This window comes from Monodon monoceros, unplaced genomic scaffold (genome assembly GCF_005190385.1).
Source record: "Monodon monoceros isolate NGI ecotype Baffin Bay Population unplaced genomic scaffold, NGI_Narwhal_1 Super_Scaffold_20, whole genome shotgun sequence".
In the NCBI taxonomy this organism is placed as follows: Eukaryota; Metazoa; Chordata; class Mammalia; order Artiodactyla; family Monodontidae; genus Monodon; species Monodon monoceros.
The window spans coordinates 46,108,436-46,128,499 of record NW_021703777.1 but is presented as its reverse complement, the minus strand read 5'-3'; the positions used below and the strand labels follow the sequence as shown (position 1 = coordinate 46,128,499).

Sequence of the window (20,064 nt, the reverse complement as noted above, 5' to 3'; positions counted from 1 at the left end):
AGAGGGTTCGGCCCCGGAGCCCAACAGGCTCCCCGGTGCCTAAGTAGACAGGGAACGCACTGGCCCTGTTCCCTTCCATTCCTTTGCACTCCTCCCCCACCGTCTCCCCCAGGGTCTCCTCCGTCGCCGCTGGACCCCTAACCGTGGGTGGGTCCCACTGGGTATAGGAACTCCTCCCCTTCCCCAGCCACCCCTCAGGGGTGCCGGTCCCGGAGGTCCGGCCTTTACTTTTGCTCCCCCTTCCCCCCTCCCACTCCCTCAGGACCCCTGCTGCTGGAGGGGGCCTAGGTGGGCAGAGGATCAGGCCCGGGACTCAACAGGTTCCTGAGGGTCCAAGTGGGCAGGGGAAACCTGGCCACACTCCCCCTTTGACCCTCTGCCCTCCCAATGGTTCCCCAATTTCCCCCTTCGGGTGTGGGACCTCTTCCCCTCCCCCAGCCGCCCCTTAGGGGCACCAGTCCTGTCCTGCCTCCACTTCTCCTCCCCTCTCACTCCCCCCATGCCCCACGTCCTACTCAGTCCCTGGGGGCTCCTCCCGTCACCTTAGGTGTCCGTGGTCCCCCACCAGTGCCTCATAGGTGCCCTAGTTGTGAGGAGACGCGAATTCCGCATCCTCCTAGTACGCCATCTTGACCCTCATGCTCATTTTTAACTAAATGGAAGAGCCTAACCAAAGATCGTTTAGAACTTCAGTGGCCATTGTGGGGAACTTTTGACCTCCCCAAACCTGTTTTTCTCGGAACTAAAACAGAAGACCATGGTTCTAAAGCACAACAAAGTGAATGGGATGCCTATTCTGCAGAAGTTTTTAGTGTTGGTTTGCTATTACATGATGAACATTAACGCAAATTTTAATATCTGTCCTGATTTAAAGGTTTAAGTTAGAATTGTATTTGCATACCTTCAAGGGGGTCCACTGCCGATTTCCACAGTGGGTCGTGATCTCTGCAGTGTTCTTTCTGCCATCTCATCAGAAGCTTGGCCCCAGGGCTTTTACACAGAAGAGCAGCTATGAGAGGTTCAGCTGGTATGATGGAGTAGGCCTTTCTGCAGATGGTCTGGAAATCTCCAGCTGGTGGCCCTCTATTTTGAGTTTTGGCTAACAACCATAGGAGTTTTGTTTTTTGTTTTTTATAAATTTATTTATTTAAAAAAAAAAACAAAAAAACAAAAAACAAGGTACCTCAAGGCTTCCAAGTGCAATCAGGACTCTAAAGCTGCCTCTTTACAGAATACTACTTATGATTGAGGCAAATAAAAAATTAAAAGAATGTAAAAAAAGCATCAGAGGCCTCTTCTCCCTTTTCACTTCCTGTGCTAACTTCTCCTTTCCCTACTGTGCCTGTTCTTTCCTCTTTGTACCCTCCTCTTTTTCATTTCAACCCTATCATTGAACTTCCCTTGTTCTCTGAACCTCTCCCTACTTCCTCCTCATCTCAACCCATTAAAACCTGCACCTTTAAAAATCAAACCCTCCTAGGATCCTAATGCTAAGCTCCTAATTTCCTATGTTCCCTGAACTAAGACTGAACTACAAACCATAGTCAAAGGTTTTCCTAAAGTTACTGAAGCTCCTCATAAATTCACTGAGGAATTTAATTGTCCAGACTTTTCAACCTGGTTTCTCAAGACTTAATATCAACTAGTCCACATGCTTTTCGGCAAAGGTGGAACCCAACAATGGATGAAGACTGCTAATTGGTCACGTCTTGAAAAATCTCTAGAATAACAAATGGGAGATTAACCTCCTGCCTTATTTTGTGACCAGGCTCAGGCAATTGCTAAGGGACTCCACTTAGCAATCCTTAGAGCTTTCCTGAAAGCTGCTGATTGGAACAAAATTCAGGCCTGCATTTAAAAACCCAATGAGGTCCCATTTGTTTGTTTTTATTTTCATTACCCTAGGAGGTGGGTCAAAAAAGATCTTGCTGCAATTTATGTCAAAGAGTGTTCTGCCTATGTTTTCCTCTAAGAGTTTTATAATGTCTGGCCTTATATTCAGATCTTTAATCCATTTTGAGCTTATTTTTGTGTATGATATTATGGAGTGTTCTAGTGTCATTCTTTTACATGAAGTTGTCCAGTTTTCCCAGCACCATTTATTGAAGAGGCTGTCTTTTCTCCACTGTATATTCTTCCCTCCTTTGTCATAGATTAGGTGACCATAGGTGCATGGGTTTATCTCTAAATGTCCATCAACAGAGGAATGGAGGGACTTCCCTGATGGCACAGTGGTTAAGGATCCACTTGCCAAGGCAGGGAACACAGGTTCAATCCCTGGTCCAGGAAGATCCCACATGCCGCGGAGCAGCTAAGCCCATGTGCCACAACTACTAAGCATGCATAGAGCCCAAAAGCCACAAGTACTGAGCCTGCGCACTACAACTACTGAAGCCTGTGCACCTAGAGCCTGTGCTCTGCAACAAGAGAAGCCACCGCAATGAGAAGCCCGCGCACCATGACGAAGAGTAGTCCCCACTCGCCACAACTAGAGAAAGTCCACGTGCAGCAATGAAGACCCAACACAGCTAAAAATATAAATTAAAAAAATAACAACAGAGGAAAGGATAAAGGAGATGTGGTACATATATACAATGGAATATTACTCAGCCATAAAAAGGAACAAATTGGGTCATTTGTAGAGATGTGGATGGATTTAGAGATTGTTATACAGAGTGAAGTCAGAAAGTGAAAAACAAATATTGTATATTAATGCGTATGTGTGGAATCTAGAAAAATGGTATAGATGATCCTACTTGCAAAGCAGAAATAGAGACACAGACGTAGAGAACAGATGTTTGGATACCAAGGGGAAAAAGAGGGGGGTGGGAGGAACTGGGAGATTGGGATTGACACATACACACAATTGATACTATGCATAAAATAGATAACTAATGAGAACATACTGTATAGCACAGGGAATCTACTTAATGCACTGTGCTGACCTGAATGGGAAGGAAGTCCAAAAGGGAGGGGATATATGTATATGTATGGCTGATTCATTTTGCTGTACAGTAGAAACTAACACAACATTGTAAAGAAACTATACTCCAATAAAAATTAAAAAAAAAAATGAACCCATGCATGATTATTACAGTCTACTCCAGATTATTTTTAAGGAAAATTCTGGTCTCCCCATGGATGTTGAATCCACATGGGTGGCCTTTAACTCTATGTTCACTAATGAGATAAACTGAGACCTCTCTCTTTTGGCAAAGAGAATTAGAATAAGATGGGAAACTATGTGCTTAATAGACGTGGTTAATTTAGCAAACTGGCTAACCCACACCCACAAAAAGTACTAGGTATAAAATAAGCTACAAGGATATATTGTACAACATGGGGAATATAGCCAGTATTTTATAATAACTATAAATGGCATATAACCTTTAAAAATTGTGAATCACTATGTTATACACCTAAAATGTATACAACGTTGTAAATCAACTATAACTTAATTAAAAAATAAAGTGATGGCCAAAAAAAAAAACACCCAAATTGTTCCCTCAAAGCCTTTCCCCAGAATTAATCAATACCCTACAAATAAAGAGTGCTTACAGGGAATCAGACCAATCACAGAGGATTATAAAGCCCAGGGGGTTATAATCCCTTGTATCAGTCCCTGCAATATCCTTATTTCACCTACCAGGAAACCCAATGGCTGCAGACAGATTTGTCCAAGACCTCCATACTGTAAACAATATTGTTATCTGTCTTCACCTTGCTGTTCCCAACCCTCATACCTTATCAGCTCCCATCCCTACTGAAAGTAAGCTTCTCACCATGATTGCTTTGTGTAGTGCCTTCTTTAGCATCCCTGTGGATAAGGCCCATCAATCTCTCTTTGCCTTTACTTGGGAAGGACAACAATACATCTGAACAGTAATGCCCCAGGGTTTAAGTAAAAGTCCTTCTTGTTTCTCACAAACCCTAAAAGCTTATTTAGACGATGTAAAATCTCCTAGAGGTTCTAAACTATTACAACATGTAGATGATTTGCTTCTCTGCTCCCCTTCCCAGGCCTCCTCATGGGAAGACAGCATCCATCTGCTAAAGCTTTTAGCCTCAAAGAGACATAAGGTCTCTAAGGAGAAGCTACAGTTTGTTCAAACTCAAGTTTTCTTTTTAGGACATCTGATTTCAGAACAAGGACTACACATAGATCCAGAAAGGCTCCATGGCATCCTCAATTTCCTAAAGCCCCAAACTAAATGCCAATTACGAGGCTTTCTTGGGTTAGCTGGCTATTATCATAACAGGGTTTCATATTTTTCTCTCATGGTTCAGCCCCTATATATATCCTGTTGAAAAACACTAAGCCTGATCCTATTATTTGGGAAGATCAGGATGATCTAGGTTTTAAAATCCTGAAGGAAAGCTTAATGAATCTCTCTGCCCTTGGACACTAATTATCAACTCCCCCTTTTCCTCTAGGTCTACGAAAAGGAAGAAAATGCCCTCAGGGTGCTTATTTAGAAACACAGAGATCACCATCACCAATAGGGTATCACAGTCAGCAGCTGGACCCTGTGGCCCAAGGATACCCCCTTGCCTCTGAGCCATTCCTGCCACTGCCCTTTTAGTAAAGGCCAACCAAGAAATACTCATGGGTTCCTCTCTGACCATCTTTGTTCCTCATGCTATTGAAAGCCCTTCTGAATTCCAACCATATCCAACATCTTTCAGCAAGACATCTTACTCCCTATGAAATGCTCCTGTTGACTGCACCCCATATCACCCTTGCTCACTGTAATATCCCTAACCTTGCCACCCTTCTTCCCTCCTCTATGGACGAAACTCCTCATGACTAACTCTGACAAACCATCTCTTGACTCCCTATTACAGCCTGCAAGAAACCCCTTTAACAAATGTTGATTCTTCATGGTTTACTGATGGTTCTTATTTAAAAGATGAAAATGGTGAATATTGTGCTGGATATGCAACTGCAACTTCTTTGGAAGTTATCAAGGCAGCACCTTTGCCTTTGGCTACCTCAGCACAACAGGCTGAATGATACGCTCTTACTCAAGCCTATAGTTCAGCCATGGGCAAAACTGCAAATATTCATATAGACAGTAGAAACACTTTTGGAGTAGCTCATAACTTTGGAATGTTATGGAAGCAGAGAGATTTCCTTACGTCTTCCTTATGCCTAATGGGGATAAAACTTAAAATGGCCCATATATTCAAGATTTATTAGATGCCATACCAGCCACTCTGGCTATTATTAAAGTTCTGGGCATTCTAAACTTGACTCCCTGGAAGCTAAAGAGAACCACCTCACTGATATCTCCACTAAAAATGCTACTCTGGGCTTCCCTGGTGGCGCAGTGGTTGAGAATCCGCCTGCCAATGCAGGGGACACGGGTTCGAGCCCTGGTCCGAGAAGATCCCACATGCCGCGGAGCAACTAAGCCCGTGCACCACAACTACTGAGCCTGCGTTCTAGCGCCCGCGAGCCACAACTACTGAGCCCAAGTGCCACAACTACTGAAGCCCGCGTGCCTGGAGTCTGTGCTCCGAAACAGGAGACGCCACCGCGGTAAGAAGCCCGCACACCGCAACGAAGAGTAGCCCCCGCTCGCTGCAACCAGAGAATAGCCTGCGCACAGCAACAAAGACTCAACGCAGCCAAAAATAAAATTTTTTTTAAAAAGCCATTAAAAAAAATTATCCCTACCCAGTGAACCCCAGCTCTAACTTCATGGTGACTGGGGAATTCACTTCACCAGCCAGGTGCTTGGACAAGTCTGTGCTGTCTGGCCAGTTCTACAACACTTTCCCTGTGCTTACCAGCCAAAATCCCCAGGGCCAGTCGAACACACGAATGGCACCGTTAAGAGTGTATCGGCAAAATTTGTAGAGACTCTTCAAACACCCTGGCCAAAGTCACTGCCACTGGTCCTTCTAAATCTTAGGTTTATCTACCCTTTTTGCAACCCATAAACTCTTACACTTTGAGATAATCAGAGGATTCTCAATGCTGCTAGCTCCTGCTTCTTTTGATCTACAGCTAATAAAAGAGTATATACTTGAATATTTTAAAGACTTAATTGTTTCTGTTGAAAATAACCATGACTTGTAGAACAATCTTTTCACAGAATGCTCCTGGGAGACAAAGGTCTTCAGCATCATCACTTACAACCTACAGATTTCGTCTCCTGGAATAGACATCTTCAAAGACATCCCTCTAACCTTGCTGGAAGGGCCCTTACCAACTGTTGTTAACCAGTCCGCGTACTGCCAAGATCCAGGAAACAGACTCTCAGATCATGTATCACATCTAAAGAAAGCACCAAACCCTGACTGGACCTGTGTACCAACTGATGACCTAAAAGTAAAGGTTTCCAGGAATTGAAACAGATGACAGATAAAGGAGACAGCTTTCCCAAGATGACCAGACCAGGCCTGTATACCTTTTCCCCATTGTTTCTTACCTTATTCCCCCCTTTCTTTCTTGGAAAGACAATGATCTTCCCTGCACTTCTGAATCTGTTTGCAACAGAGGGAAACATCTGATGGTTGGGTTTGCCACCAGAAACTCAAATCTGTACACAACAGCAGCAACTCTCTAGTCCATCCTGTGACCAATTTTTCATTTGTCCCTAATGCCACTGCTAGTTTCATTCCATTTCCCCTCAATGTTAACTCCAGAGTGAAACTTCTGTCAACATCCCTCCCGACACTGTTTCATCCTGAACACCCCCACTGACTGTAGCAATGATGGTACCACTCCCGATAAACTTAAAATTACGCTACTACAATCACCCCACTCACGCCCTTACTTTCATAGTCTTTGTCCGCAAAACACCTTAAACCCAATTACCCTGTGCCATCACGTTAGAAAATGGACTTCTTGGCTTGGAGGAATCCTCTCCGAAGGCTCTCAAAACATCACTGACTCCTGGTTGATGAATGCCAACAGCTCCATTCCCACAAATTCACCAATAAACAACGCCACTTCAGCTGGAGTCCTCTGTGCTCATCCAGTTTCATCTTCGTTTGTGAACGAGGGCATCATCCCTGGGCTTATAAATGTCTGGATAGTTGGCGAATGGGAGGACAATTCTCGTTAGGATATCTAGTTGTTCCACTATCCATTCATAACCGATCTGAAACCAATCTCTGGGGCAACCCCTTAAACCCACTTCAAAGAACCTACTGTTAACTGCCCAACAGGGTCCATGACTCTGGGTCTGTCTCCTTGGCAGATCTTTCCTCCTTTCCTGGTTTGGAGTACACGTCAATGAGCACATGATTAGAAATCTATCCATTACCCTAGGTTACACAGCTGATTCCACCCCTAAAGCAACAGCTACCCAACAACAGGCTTAGACTCCGTCAACTTTAGTAATAGAAGAGCCAGTTATTTCGCCAGCAAAAGCAAGTTTATTTGGGAATACCCACAGGAAGTACAATTCAGGATATGCAAACTATGGCAGACCATAGGCGAATCCAGAAAACAGGAAAGAGGAGTTTGCTTTCATGGGGAAAAGAGGGAGTTGGGATGGACTGTAATAATGAAAGAGTTCACTGGAGGAGGCTAGGGGTCCAAAGTATGGAGGCTTCTCATTGGTTGGGCAGCTACAGTCTGATTGGCTGGGCTGTCATCAGACGGCGAGTTTTCTTCTTCCTGCTGGATAGTAGAGTAGGCAACACCTTCCTGTCTGAGATACAGGCGCATATCTCTTCCCGTTTGGAGTAATCGATGATGACCTCCCCCTACAGGTCTTCCTCCGCTCCAATTTTAGCTGAGGTTTCTTTAATTAATTCCACAATTCCTTAGCTAAGGTGGTATTAGACAAATTGCCCTTAGCTAACTCCTAGCAGAACAAGGTAGTATATGCTGGCAGCAAGAACAACTTGTTGCACATGGATAATTTTCCTTGGGGAAGGAGAAACTCAATTACATAAAATCAGGGAACAAGTACACTGATTACAAGTTTCAACTGATTCCCCATGGTCCTTCAATCTTTAGGACAATTATACAAACTGGATTTGTCATATTACTTTTAATTTTGACTTGTATAATCATTTTAAAACTTTGTACCGGAGGAGAGGGGATTAAGAGTGCTGCTTAAAGGAGCTCCAGAGACGGGTGCGAGCCGCGGCTATCAGCACGGACCCCAGAGACGGGCATGAGACGCTAAGGCTGCTGCTGCCGCCACCAAGAAGCCTGTGTGCGAGCACAGGTCACTATCCACACCTCCCCTCCCGGGAGCCTGTGCAGCCCGCCGCTGCCAGGGTCCCGGGATCCAGGGACAACTTCCCTGGGAGAACGCACGGTGCGCCTCAGGCTGGTGCAACGTCCTGCCTGTCTCTGCCGCCGCAGGCCCGCCCCGCACTCCGTGCCCCTCCCTCCCGCCGGCCTGAGTGAGCCAGAGCCCCCGAAGCAGCTGCTCCTTTAACCCCGTCCTGTCTGAGCGAAGAAGAGACGCCCTCAGGCGACCTACACGCAGAGGCGGGGCCAAATCCAAAGCTGAGCCCCGGGAGTTGTGCGAACAAAGAAGAGAAAGGGAAATCTCTCCCAGCATCAGGAGCAGCGGATTAAAGCTCCACAATCAACTTGCTGTACCATGCATCTGTGGAATACCTGAATAGACAACCAATCATCCCAAATTGAGGAAGTGGGCTTTGAGAGCAAGATTTATGATTTTTTCCCCTTTTTCTCTTTTTGTGAGTGTGTATGCGTATGCTTCTGTGTGAGATTTTGTCTGTATAGCTTTGCTTTCACCATTTGTCCTAGGGTTCTGTCCATCCTTTTTTTTTTTTACTTTTTAAAAAAATTTTTTTCTTAATAATTATTTTTTATTCTTTATTTTAGTAACTTTATTTTATTTTACCTTACTTTATTTTTTTATCCTTTCTTTCTTTCTTTTTCTTTCCCTCCCTTCCTTCCTTCCTTCCTCCCTCCCTCCCCTCCTTTCTTTCTTTCTACTTTTTCTCCCTTTTATTCTGAGCCATGTGGATGAAAGGCTCTTGATGCTGCAGCCAGGAGTCAGGGCTCTGCCTCTGAGGTGGGAGAGCCAACTTCAGGACACTGGTCCACAAGAGACCTCCCAGCTCCATGTAATATCAAATGGCGAAAATTTCCCAGAGATCTCCATCTCAACACCAACACCCAGCTTCACTCAATGACCAGCAAGCTACAGTGCTAGACACCCTATGCCAAACAACTAGCAAGACAGAAACACAACCCCACCCATTAGCAGAGAGGCTGCCAAAAATCATCATAAGGCCACAGACACCCCAAAACACATCACCAGACATGGACCTGCCCACCAGAAAGACAAGATCCAGGCTCATCCACCAGAACACGGGCACTACTACCCTCCACCACGAAGCCTACACAACCGAATGAACCAACTTGAGCCACTGGGGACAGACACCAAGAACAACGGGAACTACGAACCTGCAGCCTGCAAAAAGGAGACCCCAAACACAGTAAGATAAGCAAAATGAGAAGACAGAAAAACACACAGCAGATGAAGGAGCAAGATAAAAACCCACCAGACCTAACAAATGAAGAGGAAATAGGCAGTCTACCTGAAAAAGAATTCAGAATAATGATAGTAAAGATAATCCAAAATCTTGGAAATAGAATAGAGAAAATGCAAGAAACATTCAACAAGGACCTAGAAGAACTAAAGATGAAACAAATAATGATGAACAACACAATAAATGAAATTAAAAATACTCTAGAAGGGAGCAATAGCAGAATAACTGAGGCAGAAGAATGGATAAGTGACCTGGAAGATAAAATAGTGGAAATAACTACTGCAGAGCAGAATAAAGAAAAAAGAATGAAAAGAACTGAGGACAGTCCCAGAGACCCCTGGGACAACATTAAATGCATCAACATTCGAATTATAGGGGTCCCAGAAGAAGAAGAGAAAAAGAAAGGGAGTGAGAAAATATCTGAAGAGATTATAGTGGAAAACTTCCCTAATATGGGGAAGGAAATAGTTAATCAAGTTCAGGAAGCACAGAGAGTCCCATACAGGATAAATCCAAGGAGAAACATGCCAAGACAAATATTAAACTGTCAAAAATTAAATACAAAGAAAACATATTAAAAGCAGCAAGGGAAAAATAACAAATAACATACAAGGGAATCCCCATAAGGTTAACAGCTAATCTTTGAGCAGAAACTCTGCAAGCCAGAAGGGAGTGGCAGGACATATATAAAGTGACGAAGGAGAAAAATCTACAACCAAGATTACTCTACCCAGCAAGGATCTCATTCAGATTTGGTGGAGAAATTAAAACCTTTACAGACAAGCAAAAGCTGAGAGAGTTCAGCACCACCAAACCAGCTTTACAACAAATGCTAAAGGAACTTCTCTAGGCAAGAAACCCAAGAGAAGGAAAAGACCTACAATAACAAACCCAGAACAATGAAGAAAATGGTAATAGGAACATACATATCAATAATTACCTTAAATGTAAATGGATTAAATGCTCCCACCAAAAGACACAGACTGGCTGAATGGATACAAAAACAAGACCCATATATATGCTGTCTACAAGAAACCCACTTCAGATCTAGGGACGTATACAGACTGAAAGTGAGGGAATGGAAAAAGATATCCCATGCAAATGGAAATCAAAAGAAAGCTGGAGTAGCAATTCTCACATCAGACAAAATAGACTTTAAAATAAAGACTATTACAAGAGACAAAGAAGGACACTACATACTGATCAAGGGATCGATCCAAGAAGAAGATATAACAATTGTAAACATTTATGCACCCAACATAGGAGCACCTCAATACATAAGACAAATACTAACAGCCATAAAAGGGGAAACTGACAGTGACACATTCATAGTAGGGGACTCTAACACCCCACTTTCACCAATGGACAGATCATCCAAAATGAATATAATAAGGAAACACAAGCTTTAAATGATACATTAAACTTAATTGATATTTATAGGACATTCCATCCAAAAACAACAGAACACACATTTTTCTCAAGTGCTCATGCAACATTCTCCAGGATAGATCATATCTTGGGTCACAAATCAAACCTTGGTAAATTTAAGAAAATTGAAAACGTATCAAGTATCTTTTCTGACCACAACACTATGAGACTAGATATCAATTACAGGAAAAGATCTGTAAAAAATACAAACACATGGGGGCTAAACAATATACTACTTAATAACGAAGTGATCACTGAAGAAATCAGAGAGGAAATCAAAAAATACCTAGAAACAAATGACAATGGAGACACGACAACCCAAAACCTATGGGATGCAGCAAAAGCAGTTCTAAGAGGGAAATTTATAGCAATACAATCCTACCTTAAGAAACAGGAAACATCTCAAATAAACAACCTAACCTTGCACCTAAAGCAATTAGAGAAAGAAGAACAAAAAAACCCCCAAAGTTAGCAGAAGGAAAGAAATCATAAAGATCAGATCAGAAATAAATGAAAAAGAAATGAAGGAAATGATAGCAAAGATCAATACAACTAAAAGCTGATTCTTTGAGAAGATAAACAAAATTGATAAACCATTAGCCAGACTCATCAGGAAAAAAAGGGAGAAGACTCAAATCAATAGAATTAGAAATGAAAAGGAGAAGTAACAACTGACACTGCAGAAATACAAAAGATCATGAGAGATTATTACAAGCAACTCTATGCCAATAAAATGGACAATCTGGAAGAAATGGACAAATTCTTAGAAATGCACAACCTGCCAAGACTGAATCAGGAAGAACCAGAAAATATGAACAGACCAATCACAAGCACTGAAATTGAAACTGTGATTAAAAATCTTCCAATAGGGCTTCCCTGGTGGCGCAGTGGTTGGGAGTCTGCCTGCCGATGCAGGGGACACGGGTTCGTGCCCCGGCCTGGGAAGATCCCACATGCCGCGGAGCAGCTGGGCCCGTGAGCCATGGTTTCTGAGCCTGCAAGTCCGGAGCCCGTGCTCTGCAACGGGAGAGGCCACAGCAGTGAGAGGCCCGCATACCGCAAAAAAAAAAAAATCTTCCAACAAAAGCCCAGGACCAGATGGCTTCACAGGTGAAATCTATCAAACATTTAGAGAAGAGCTAACACCTAACCTTCTCAAACTCTTCCAAAATATAGCACAGGGAGGAACACTCTCAAACTCATTCTACGAGGCCACCATCACCCTGATACCAAAACCAGACAAAGATGTCACAAAGAAAGAAAACTACAGGCCAATATCACTGATGAACATAGATGCAAAAATCCTCAACAAAATACTAGCAAACAGAATCCAACAGCACATTAAAAGGATCACACACCATGATCGAGTGGGATTTATCCCAGGGATGCAAGGATTCTTCAATATACGCAAATCAATCAACGTGATACACCATATTAACAAACTGAAGGAGAAAAGCCATATGATCATCTCAATAGATGCAGAGATAGCTTTCGACAAAATTCAACACCCATTTATGATAAAAGCCCTGCAGAAAGTAGGTACAGAGGGAACTTTCCTCAACATAATAAAGGCCATATATGACAAACCCACAGCCAACATCGTCCTCAATGGTGAAAAACTGAAACCACTTCCACTAAGATCAGGAACAAGACAAGGTTGCCCACTCTCACCACACTTATTCAACATAGATTTGGAAGTTTTAGCCACAGCAATCAGAGAACAAATGGAAATAAAAGGAATCCAAATCGGAAAAGAAGAAGTAAAGCTGTCACTGTTTGCAGATGACATGACACTATACATAGAGAATCCTAAAGATGCTACCAGAAAACTACTAGAGCTAATCAATGAATTTGGTAAAGTAGCAGGATACAAAATTAATGCACAGAAATCTCTGGCATTCATATACACTAATGATGAAAAATCTGAAAGTGAAATTAAGAAAACAGTCCCATTTACCATTGCAAGAAAAAGAATAAAATATCTAGGAATAAACCTACCTAAGGAGACAAAAGACCTGTATGCATAAAATTATAAGACACTGATGAAAGAAATTAAAGATGATACAAATAGATGGAGAGATATACCATGTTCTTGGATTGGAAGAATCAACATTGTGAAAATGACTCTACTACCCAAAGCAATCTACAGTTTCAATGCAATCCCTATCAAACTACCACTGGCATTTTTCACAGAACTAGAACAAAAAATTTCACAATTTGCATGGAAACACAGAAGACCCCGAATAGCCAAAGCAATCTTGAGAACGAAAAATGGAGCTGGAGCAATCAGGCTCCCTGACTTCAGACTATACTACAGAGCTACAGTAATCAAGACAGTATGGTACTGGCACAAAAACAGAAATATAGATCAATGGAACAGGATAGAAAGCCCAGAGATAAACCCACACACATATGGTCACCTTATCTTTGATAAAGGAGGCAGGAATGTACACTGAAGAAAGGACAGCCTGTTCAATAAGTGGTGCTTGGAAAACTGGACAGGTACATATAAAAGTATGAGATTAGAACACTCCCTAACACCATACACAAAAATAAGCTCAAAATGGATTAAAGACCTAAATGTAAGGCCAGAAACTATCAAACTCTTAGAGGAAAACATAGGCAGAACACTCTGACATAAATCACAGCAAGATCCTTTTTGACCCACCTCCTAGAGAAATGGAAATAAAAACAAACAAATGGGACCTAATGAAACTTCAAAGCTTTTGCACAGCAAAGGAAACCATAAACAAGACCAAAAGACACCCTCAGAATGGGAGAAAATATTTGCAAATGAAGCAACTGACAAAGGATTAATCTCCAAAATTTACAAGCAGCCCATGCAGCTCAATATCAAAAAAAAAACAACAACAACCCAATCCAAAAATGGGCAGAAGACCTAAATAGACACTTCTCCAACGAAGATATACAGACTGCCAACAAACACGTGAAAGAATGCTCAACATCATTAATCATTAGAGAAATGCAAATCAAAACTACAAAGAGATATCATCTCACACCGGTCAGCATGGCCATCATCAAATAATCTAGAAACAATAAATGCTGGAGAGGGTGTGGAGAAAAGGGAACACTCTTGCACTGCTGGTGGGAATGTGAATTGGTACAGCCACTATGGAGAACAGTATGGAGGTTCCTTAAAAAACTACAAATAGAACTACCATATGAGCCAGCAATCCCACTACTGGGCATATACCCTGAGAAAACCATAATTCAAAAAGAGTCATGTACCAAAATGTTCATTGCAGCTCTATTTACAATAGTCAGGAGATGGAAGCAACCTAAGTGTCCATCATCGGGTGAATGGATAAAGAAGATGTGGCACATATATACAATGGAATATTACTCAGCCATAAAAAGAAACGAAATTGAGTTATTTGTAGTGAGGTGGATGGACCTAGTCTGTCATACAGAGTGAAGTAAGTCAGAAAGAGGAAGACAAATACCGTATGCTAAAACATATATACGGAATCTAAGAAAAAAAAATGTCATGAAGAACCTAGGGGTAAGAGGGGAATAAAGACACAGACCTACTAGAGAATGGACTTGAAGATATGGGGAGGGGGAAGGGTAAGCTGTGACAAAGTGAGAGAGTGGCATGGACGTATATACACTACCAAACGCAAAACAGATTGCTAGTGGGAAGCAGCCGCATAGCACAGGGAGATCAGCTCGGTACTTTGTGACCACCTAGAGGGGTGGGATAGGAAGGGTGGAAGGGAGGGAGATTCAAGAGGGAAGAGATATGGGAACATATGTATAACTGATTCACTTTGTTGTAAAGCGGAAACACACCATTGTAAAGCAATTATACTCCAATAAAGATGTAAAAAGAAAAAAAAAAAGAAAAAATACCCTTGGTACCTGTTGCCTGTCAAACATCTGCAGAAATGATGCACCAAACAGTATTATGTCAGCTCAGTGCTTTGAGATGATCTCCAAGGCTCAGAACCTCGATAAGACATAATTTAAGAATGGGAGATGCCTGAGAGCTCCTCCTTGTACCTTCCGTGTTGCTCAAATGTGGCCCTGCGGTTTCCAAATGCTACTTGCTCTTTCTCCCCAACATAACTCCCAGGAAAGGTCCTTCCCAGCAATGAGGGACACAAAAATATTTCAACCAAAAGAAAAAAAACCAACCTGATGCTGCATCAGTTATGCTTTCAGAGGAAGATCTTGATCAAAAAGGAGAAATGTGAAAATGGATAAAGCATACTTGATTTTAAATGGAGTGGGAAAGCCACGAAAGGAGAGTTCTTCCCCTTGGTTTCAACTTACACAGCCAGCAGGAAGAAAGATTTTTGTTTGTTTGTTTGTTACTAGAGCAATGCTGTTTATTTATTTTCTTTAAATTTTTTAAAAATTTATTTTGTATTTTTTTTACATCTTTATTGGAGTATAATTGCTTTACAATGGTGTGTTAGTTTCTGCTTTATAACAAAGTGAATCAGTTATACATATACATATGTTCCCATATCTCTTCCCTCTTGCGTCTCCCTCCCTCCCACCCTCCCTAACCCACCCCTCTAGGTGGTCACAAAGCACCGAGTTGATCTCCCTGTGCTATGCGGCTTCTTCCCACTAGCTATCTATTTTACGTTTGCATTTCTCAGTAACAGCAAACGGACCATCACTTGCAACCAATGTGAAACTGCAACAACCCTGAACTCTTGTTCTCCTCTAATGAACTTTTGTTCAAAACAACACTCCCCGGTTTCCTCCCAGATTCCAATAAAAGCTAACCTTCCCTTTGTTCCTCAGATTTGCCTATGGTTCGCCATGGTTTGCTTGTCCCGAATTGTAATTCGTCTGCTATTCCCTCTGCTAAACTCATCTTTGCTTAATAATAACTGTTGTTAATTTTATTTAAGTTTGGCAGACTCTTCCAGAAGCACTTCATAGTGAACAAAGAGGTCTTGCCCGCTCATTTCTTTATAAACTCGGGTATGACAAAATAGCTGTTAAGTAATGGTGAGAAGCTGGGAATAAAGCCCGAGGATATGGCTCGCCCTCTGAGACCGATTATATTTGAGTTGTTAAAGCCAGAACAGAAGCAGCTAAGAGACGGCCAAGGCAAGCCCTGAAGGAAGGTGAATGAGGACAGCTACCACCCCACTTTACCACAACACGCTCCAAACTCATCCTCCTGCCCCCACTTCACAATGTTGAAAAGTTTAATGAGGAAAGAGCCTGTAACGGTCATAAAATATAATCTTTTCACTTTATTTTTTAAAGTGCAGCTCTTCAAAAATTTCATTTAAAAAGATCATCTGTAAGGGGAAAAAAAGCGCTTAATTTAAACACTGATTTTAAACATCCCCGTAAGTGAATGAACAAAACCTCAGGCTAGGTTTATAAACTCCAGGAGATCCCTGCAATAGGAAAAGGTGGCCTGTCAATAGGTGGCTGCCAAGATGATTTGATTTCAGGGACAGCAGAAGGGACTCCTGCTTTTTTCCTCATGTCTTTCCTCTCACCTATGGCCTCACTGATGCCTGAAATAAATTTTGAGTGTCCTGGGTCCTTCAGTGTCCGTCTGATCCTGCAAAGGAGCTGGGCCTGCCTCACTGTGACTTTGGAGATACATAAGTCTTACCAGATATTTGCCCCTCTGCGTAAGTGAAGAGGTAACGCTTTGCCCTGAAAGCTGGTTTTAATCAGGGGCAAAGCGCACTGAGCACCAGAAGACTAGCTTTCATACGAACAATTCAAAATAAATACTTAAGAGTGACATTAACATGACACAAATAACCACCATACACTCAATGCCTGTCAGAAAATATTATGTATGTATAAATGTTAAGGATGCTACTATCTTCTAGGAGAAATACCAGCCTATATGTCCTCCTTCCCCCATCCCTAACCGCTGCCCTCCCCCCCAAAAAAAAACTTCAGCAAACCTTCATAGCATAGGTGAATTCGCTCTTCTGCTTTTAACTCGGGTTTCTGATCCTAGTCATGTACTTGTCTGGGCTGGCAGCACTCATTACCGTAGTATAAACTGTGTAGCTGAAAATGAGAGGAATTTTAACATATACATCACTTTCTCTAATATTCCAAAGAGGGGAAGAAAAATCCCAAGCTCTTTTCCTAACACTTGGGACCCAGGACAAGAATACAGATAAGATACCCACACATGTCAGGCTATTTAAAAGTTATAATTCAAGCAACCACACTAAGTGTTCTTTCCTATTTTGACAACACTGTGGAAGGCCAAGTTCAAAATTCTCAGACTCCCCAGAGTTCCACACTGTGGCAATGAGGGAGAGCTGGCCTTGGCCTGCAGCCCTGCTCTGTCTACCCCACAAATGGCACATATGTGGACGCTCATCTAGGCTTCATGCACCACCCCCAGCAAACAGCCATCCCTTGGCCACCACCAGGCACAGGACGTCCATGAAGGCTGCACACCGCCACCAGGAGAACACCACCCAGGGAAGTGGACCACGCAGGCCCTGGAAATGGCTTGGGCGCTGTTCAGGACGAGAATTCCAGGGTTCTGGGTACTTGGGCCAGACTCTGAGTGGATTCCTTATATCATGGGAGAGTCAGAGGAAGGCCAGAGTGGGGCCCCGAAAGCTCAGGGATCAAGACAGGGGGTCCACTGGCCCAGATCGAAGGATGAAAAGTACAATGTCACTTACTCAACATTCTGCAGAGCAAGAGACCCAAATAACTTGTGCGCATGCACATACACACTGAGGCTCCTACCCTTCACTCCCTTCAACTACCTTTTGCCCCAGACACCAGCTGGGATGCCTGCTCAAAGCATTGGGAGCAGGGCAGTTTAGGAATAGGCACTGGCACCCCACAACTGAATCAAACACTGGGCTGAAGACAGCACTATGAGAACATGCAAAGCTTGTCAAGGGGAACGAAGGTTCCCTGAACAGGACCTCGGCTGCTTATTTACTTTAGTCATAATTCTTTGTTAAATTTTTAAAAAAATTTTATTATTTTTGGCTGCGTTGGGTCTTCATTGCTGCGGGCGGGCTTTCTGTAGTTGCGGCGAGCGTGGGCTACTCTTCGTTGCCACCTTCTCATTGCGGTGGCTTCTCTTGTTGTGAAGCATGGGCTCTAGGTGTGCGGGCTTCAGTAGTTGTGGCTCGCAGGCTCTAGAGTGCAGGCTCAGTATTTGTGGTGCAGGGGTTTAGTTGCTCCGTGGCATGTGGGATCTTCCTGGACCAGGGCTCAAACCCGTGTCCCTTGCATTGGCAGGCGGATTCTTAACCACTGCACCACCAGGGAAGCCCTTTAGTCATAATTCTGTTCTCCATCACTGTTTTAATACTGTCTCTGCTTATAGCCACAGCAGAGGATGGAGCTCCACTGCAGGGGACTGTAATTTTGTAGCACAGCACAAGGGGGCAGCATAGAGATACTTGCTTCTGTTCAGACATTTCTAAATATTAGCCTCACACACTGAACAGACGTAGCTGCTGGTAATCTTTACATGTAAAAGGCCTGAGAGTCAGGGATCTGTGTTATTTCTGGTTCACTGGTGCTAGTCATTTAAATGTAGATCCTGTTGGGTTTTCAATTACACAATAAAGAAAAATGCTTCTTGGTAAACCGTTTATAACTTCTGACAAATCTATTTCGACAAAACATTTGCCATTTAAACATTCATAGCCTTTAACTCAGTAATCCTACTTCTGTGAATTCAGCCAAGGAAAATAATACAAAAACAGGGGGGAAATGTACATATATATTTATTTCAGAGTTTTAATAGAGGAAAAACTAACAACTGGAGAATGTTTAATCCAATTATACTACATTCAATTGGTTATGATGCAGCTATTTAAAATCATAAGGGCTGTTCGCAGCACGGAAAATGCTTTATTAAAATAAATATTAAAAAACTATTTGATTACACTATTAATCTTTAAATGAAATATTTATCATTTATGTAACTATTTAAAAAACTATAAGAACACAAAAATAGGGTTTTTTTTGTTTGTTTTTTTTTTTGCGGTACGCGGGCCTCTCACTGTTGTGGCCTCTCCCGTTGCGGAGCACAGGCTCCGGACGCGCAGGCTCAGCGGCCATGGCTCACGGGCCCAGCCGCTCCGCGGCACGTGGGATCCTCCCGGACCGGGGCACGAACCCGTGTCCCCTGCATTGGCAGGCGGACTCTCAACCACTGCGCCACCAGGGAAGCCCTAACTATTTTTTAAATGATTATTAAAAAGGCAAAATTGTGCCCATCTGGAAAGGGTAATGGTGAGTTGGAGCTAACTCCTACAGGCTGTTGAGAGTCAATGGTTAAATATGCAGGAAGTTTATGAGCCAACTGTAAGCTTGAAATAGGCCAGGGTGAGTATTTACACCAAGGAAATCAATAAATGCTACAAATCAGGAGAGTCTTTTGTTTTTGCTCTCTCTGCCCTCAAAGAACTAGTTCACTAGCATAGTGCTAGGTATCATTTGTGACCCAACTAGCTCATTTGTTAGAGTGGGAAAATACTGATTTGCTTTTCTGTAGAAGATTGTTTTAGCTGTTAGAATATCGTTTATGGAATTAATTTTTTAGCAATAATCTTTTTATCTGGACATACTTAAAAAAAATTCAAAGAGATATATTCCTATTACAGTGCAAAGTGAACAGAGTAACACCAGTTTTGAAAATGTCATTGTACCTAAGGAATCTTAGAGCACCCAAATATACAAAAGGTAATCTAGAGGCAGTCAGGAAAACTACTGTTTTATATTTGTGTGAAAGAGGATCATTTCAAAGAAAAAAATCAATTGGGTATTTGAAACTAAAAATCCCTTTACAAGTTTTATCCATATTAGGCTATTTCTTGAAGAATACCATTTTTGATATTCTTGCCTTGAAGAAAGAAGTAAGGATGATGAGAAAGTAGGAAATGCTGGGTTTTGGAATTTATGGAGGTAAGAGAAGGAGATAAGACTCTGTGATGACTTGCTACCTCTTCTATTTTAGGCCCTACCTCACTGAGCTGGTCGTGGGCACAAAGAAGGCAATCAGGCAACACCTTGAGGGGTATGAGGCCACAAAGTGCAGGCTCTTGGCCTATTCAGCCATGCTGTGATGGTGACGGCGGACCTTCAGAGCTTCCTGTACAAGTTTGGTGGGGTCTGCGTCTCAAGTTTAAC

The 20,064-nt window shown here is 42.5% G+C and overlaps 1 protein-coding gene across 26 annotated transcripts in view; it reads right to left on the bottom strand.

Moving 5' to 3' along the window:
* Positions 1–20,064, bottom strand: part of NAAA (N-acylethanolamine acid amidase) — a 70,324-nt gene that overhangs the window by 33,261 nt on the left and 16,999 nt on the right. For 6 of the 26 annotated variants that reach the window (XR_003795441.1, XR_003795440.1, XR_003795447.1 and 3 more), the window contains one exon: positions 16,845–16,953. The exons of 2 other annotated variants lie outside the window; for them this stretch is intronic. Coding sequence is in view for 8 of the 24 variants with exons in the window: in XM_029234556.1 (XP_029090389.1) it covers positions 16,878–16,953 (76 nt within the window). In the remaining 16 variants the exon portion in view is untranslated. Of the gene's footprint in view, positions 1–493; positions 1,100–6,897; positions 7,040–7,162; positions 7,227–7,267; positions 7,637–15,495; positions 16,215–16,844; positions 16,954–20,064 lie in introns of those variants that run through there. 18 more of the 26 variants (XR_003795446.1, XR_003795434.1, XR_003795448.1 and 15 more) reach the window with 11 other exon arrangements.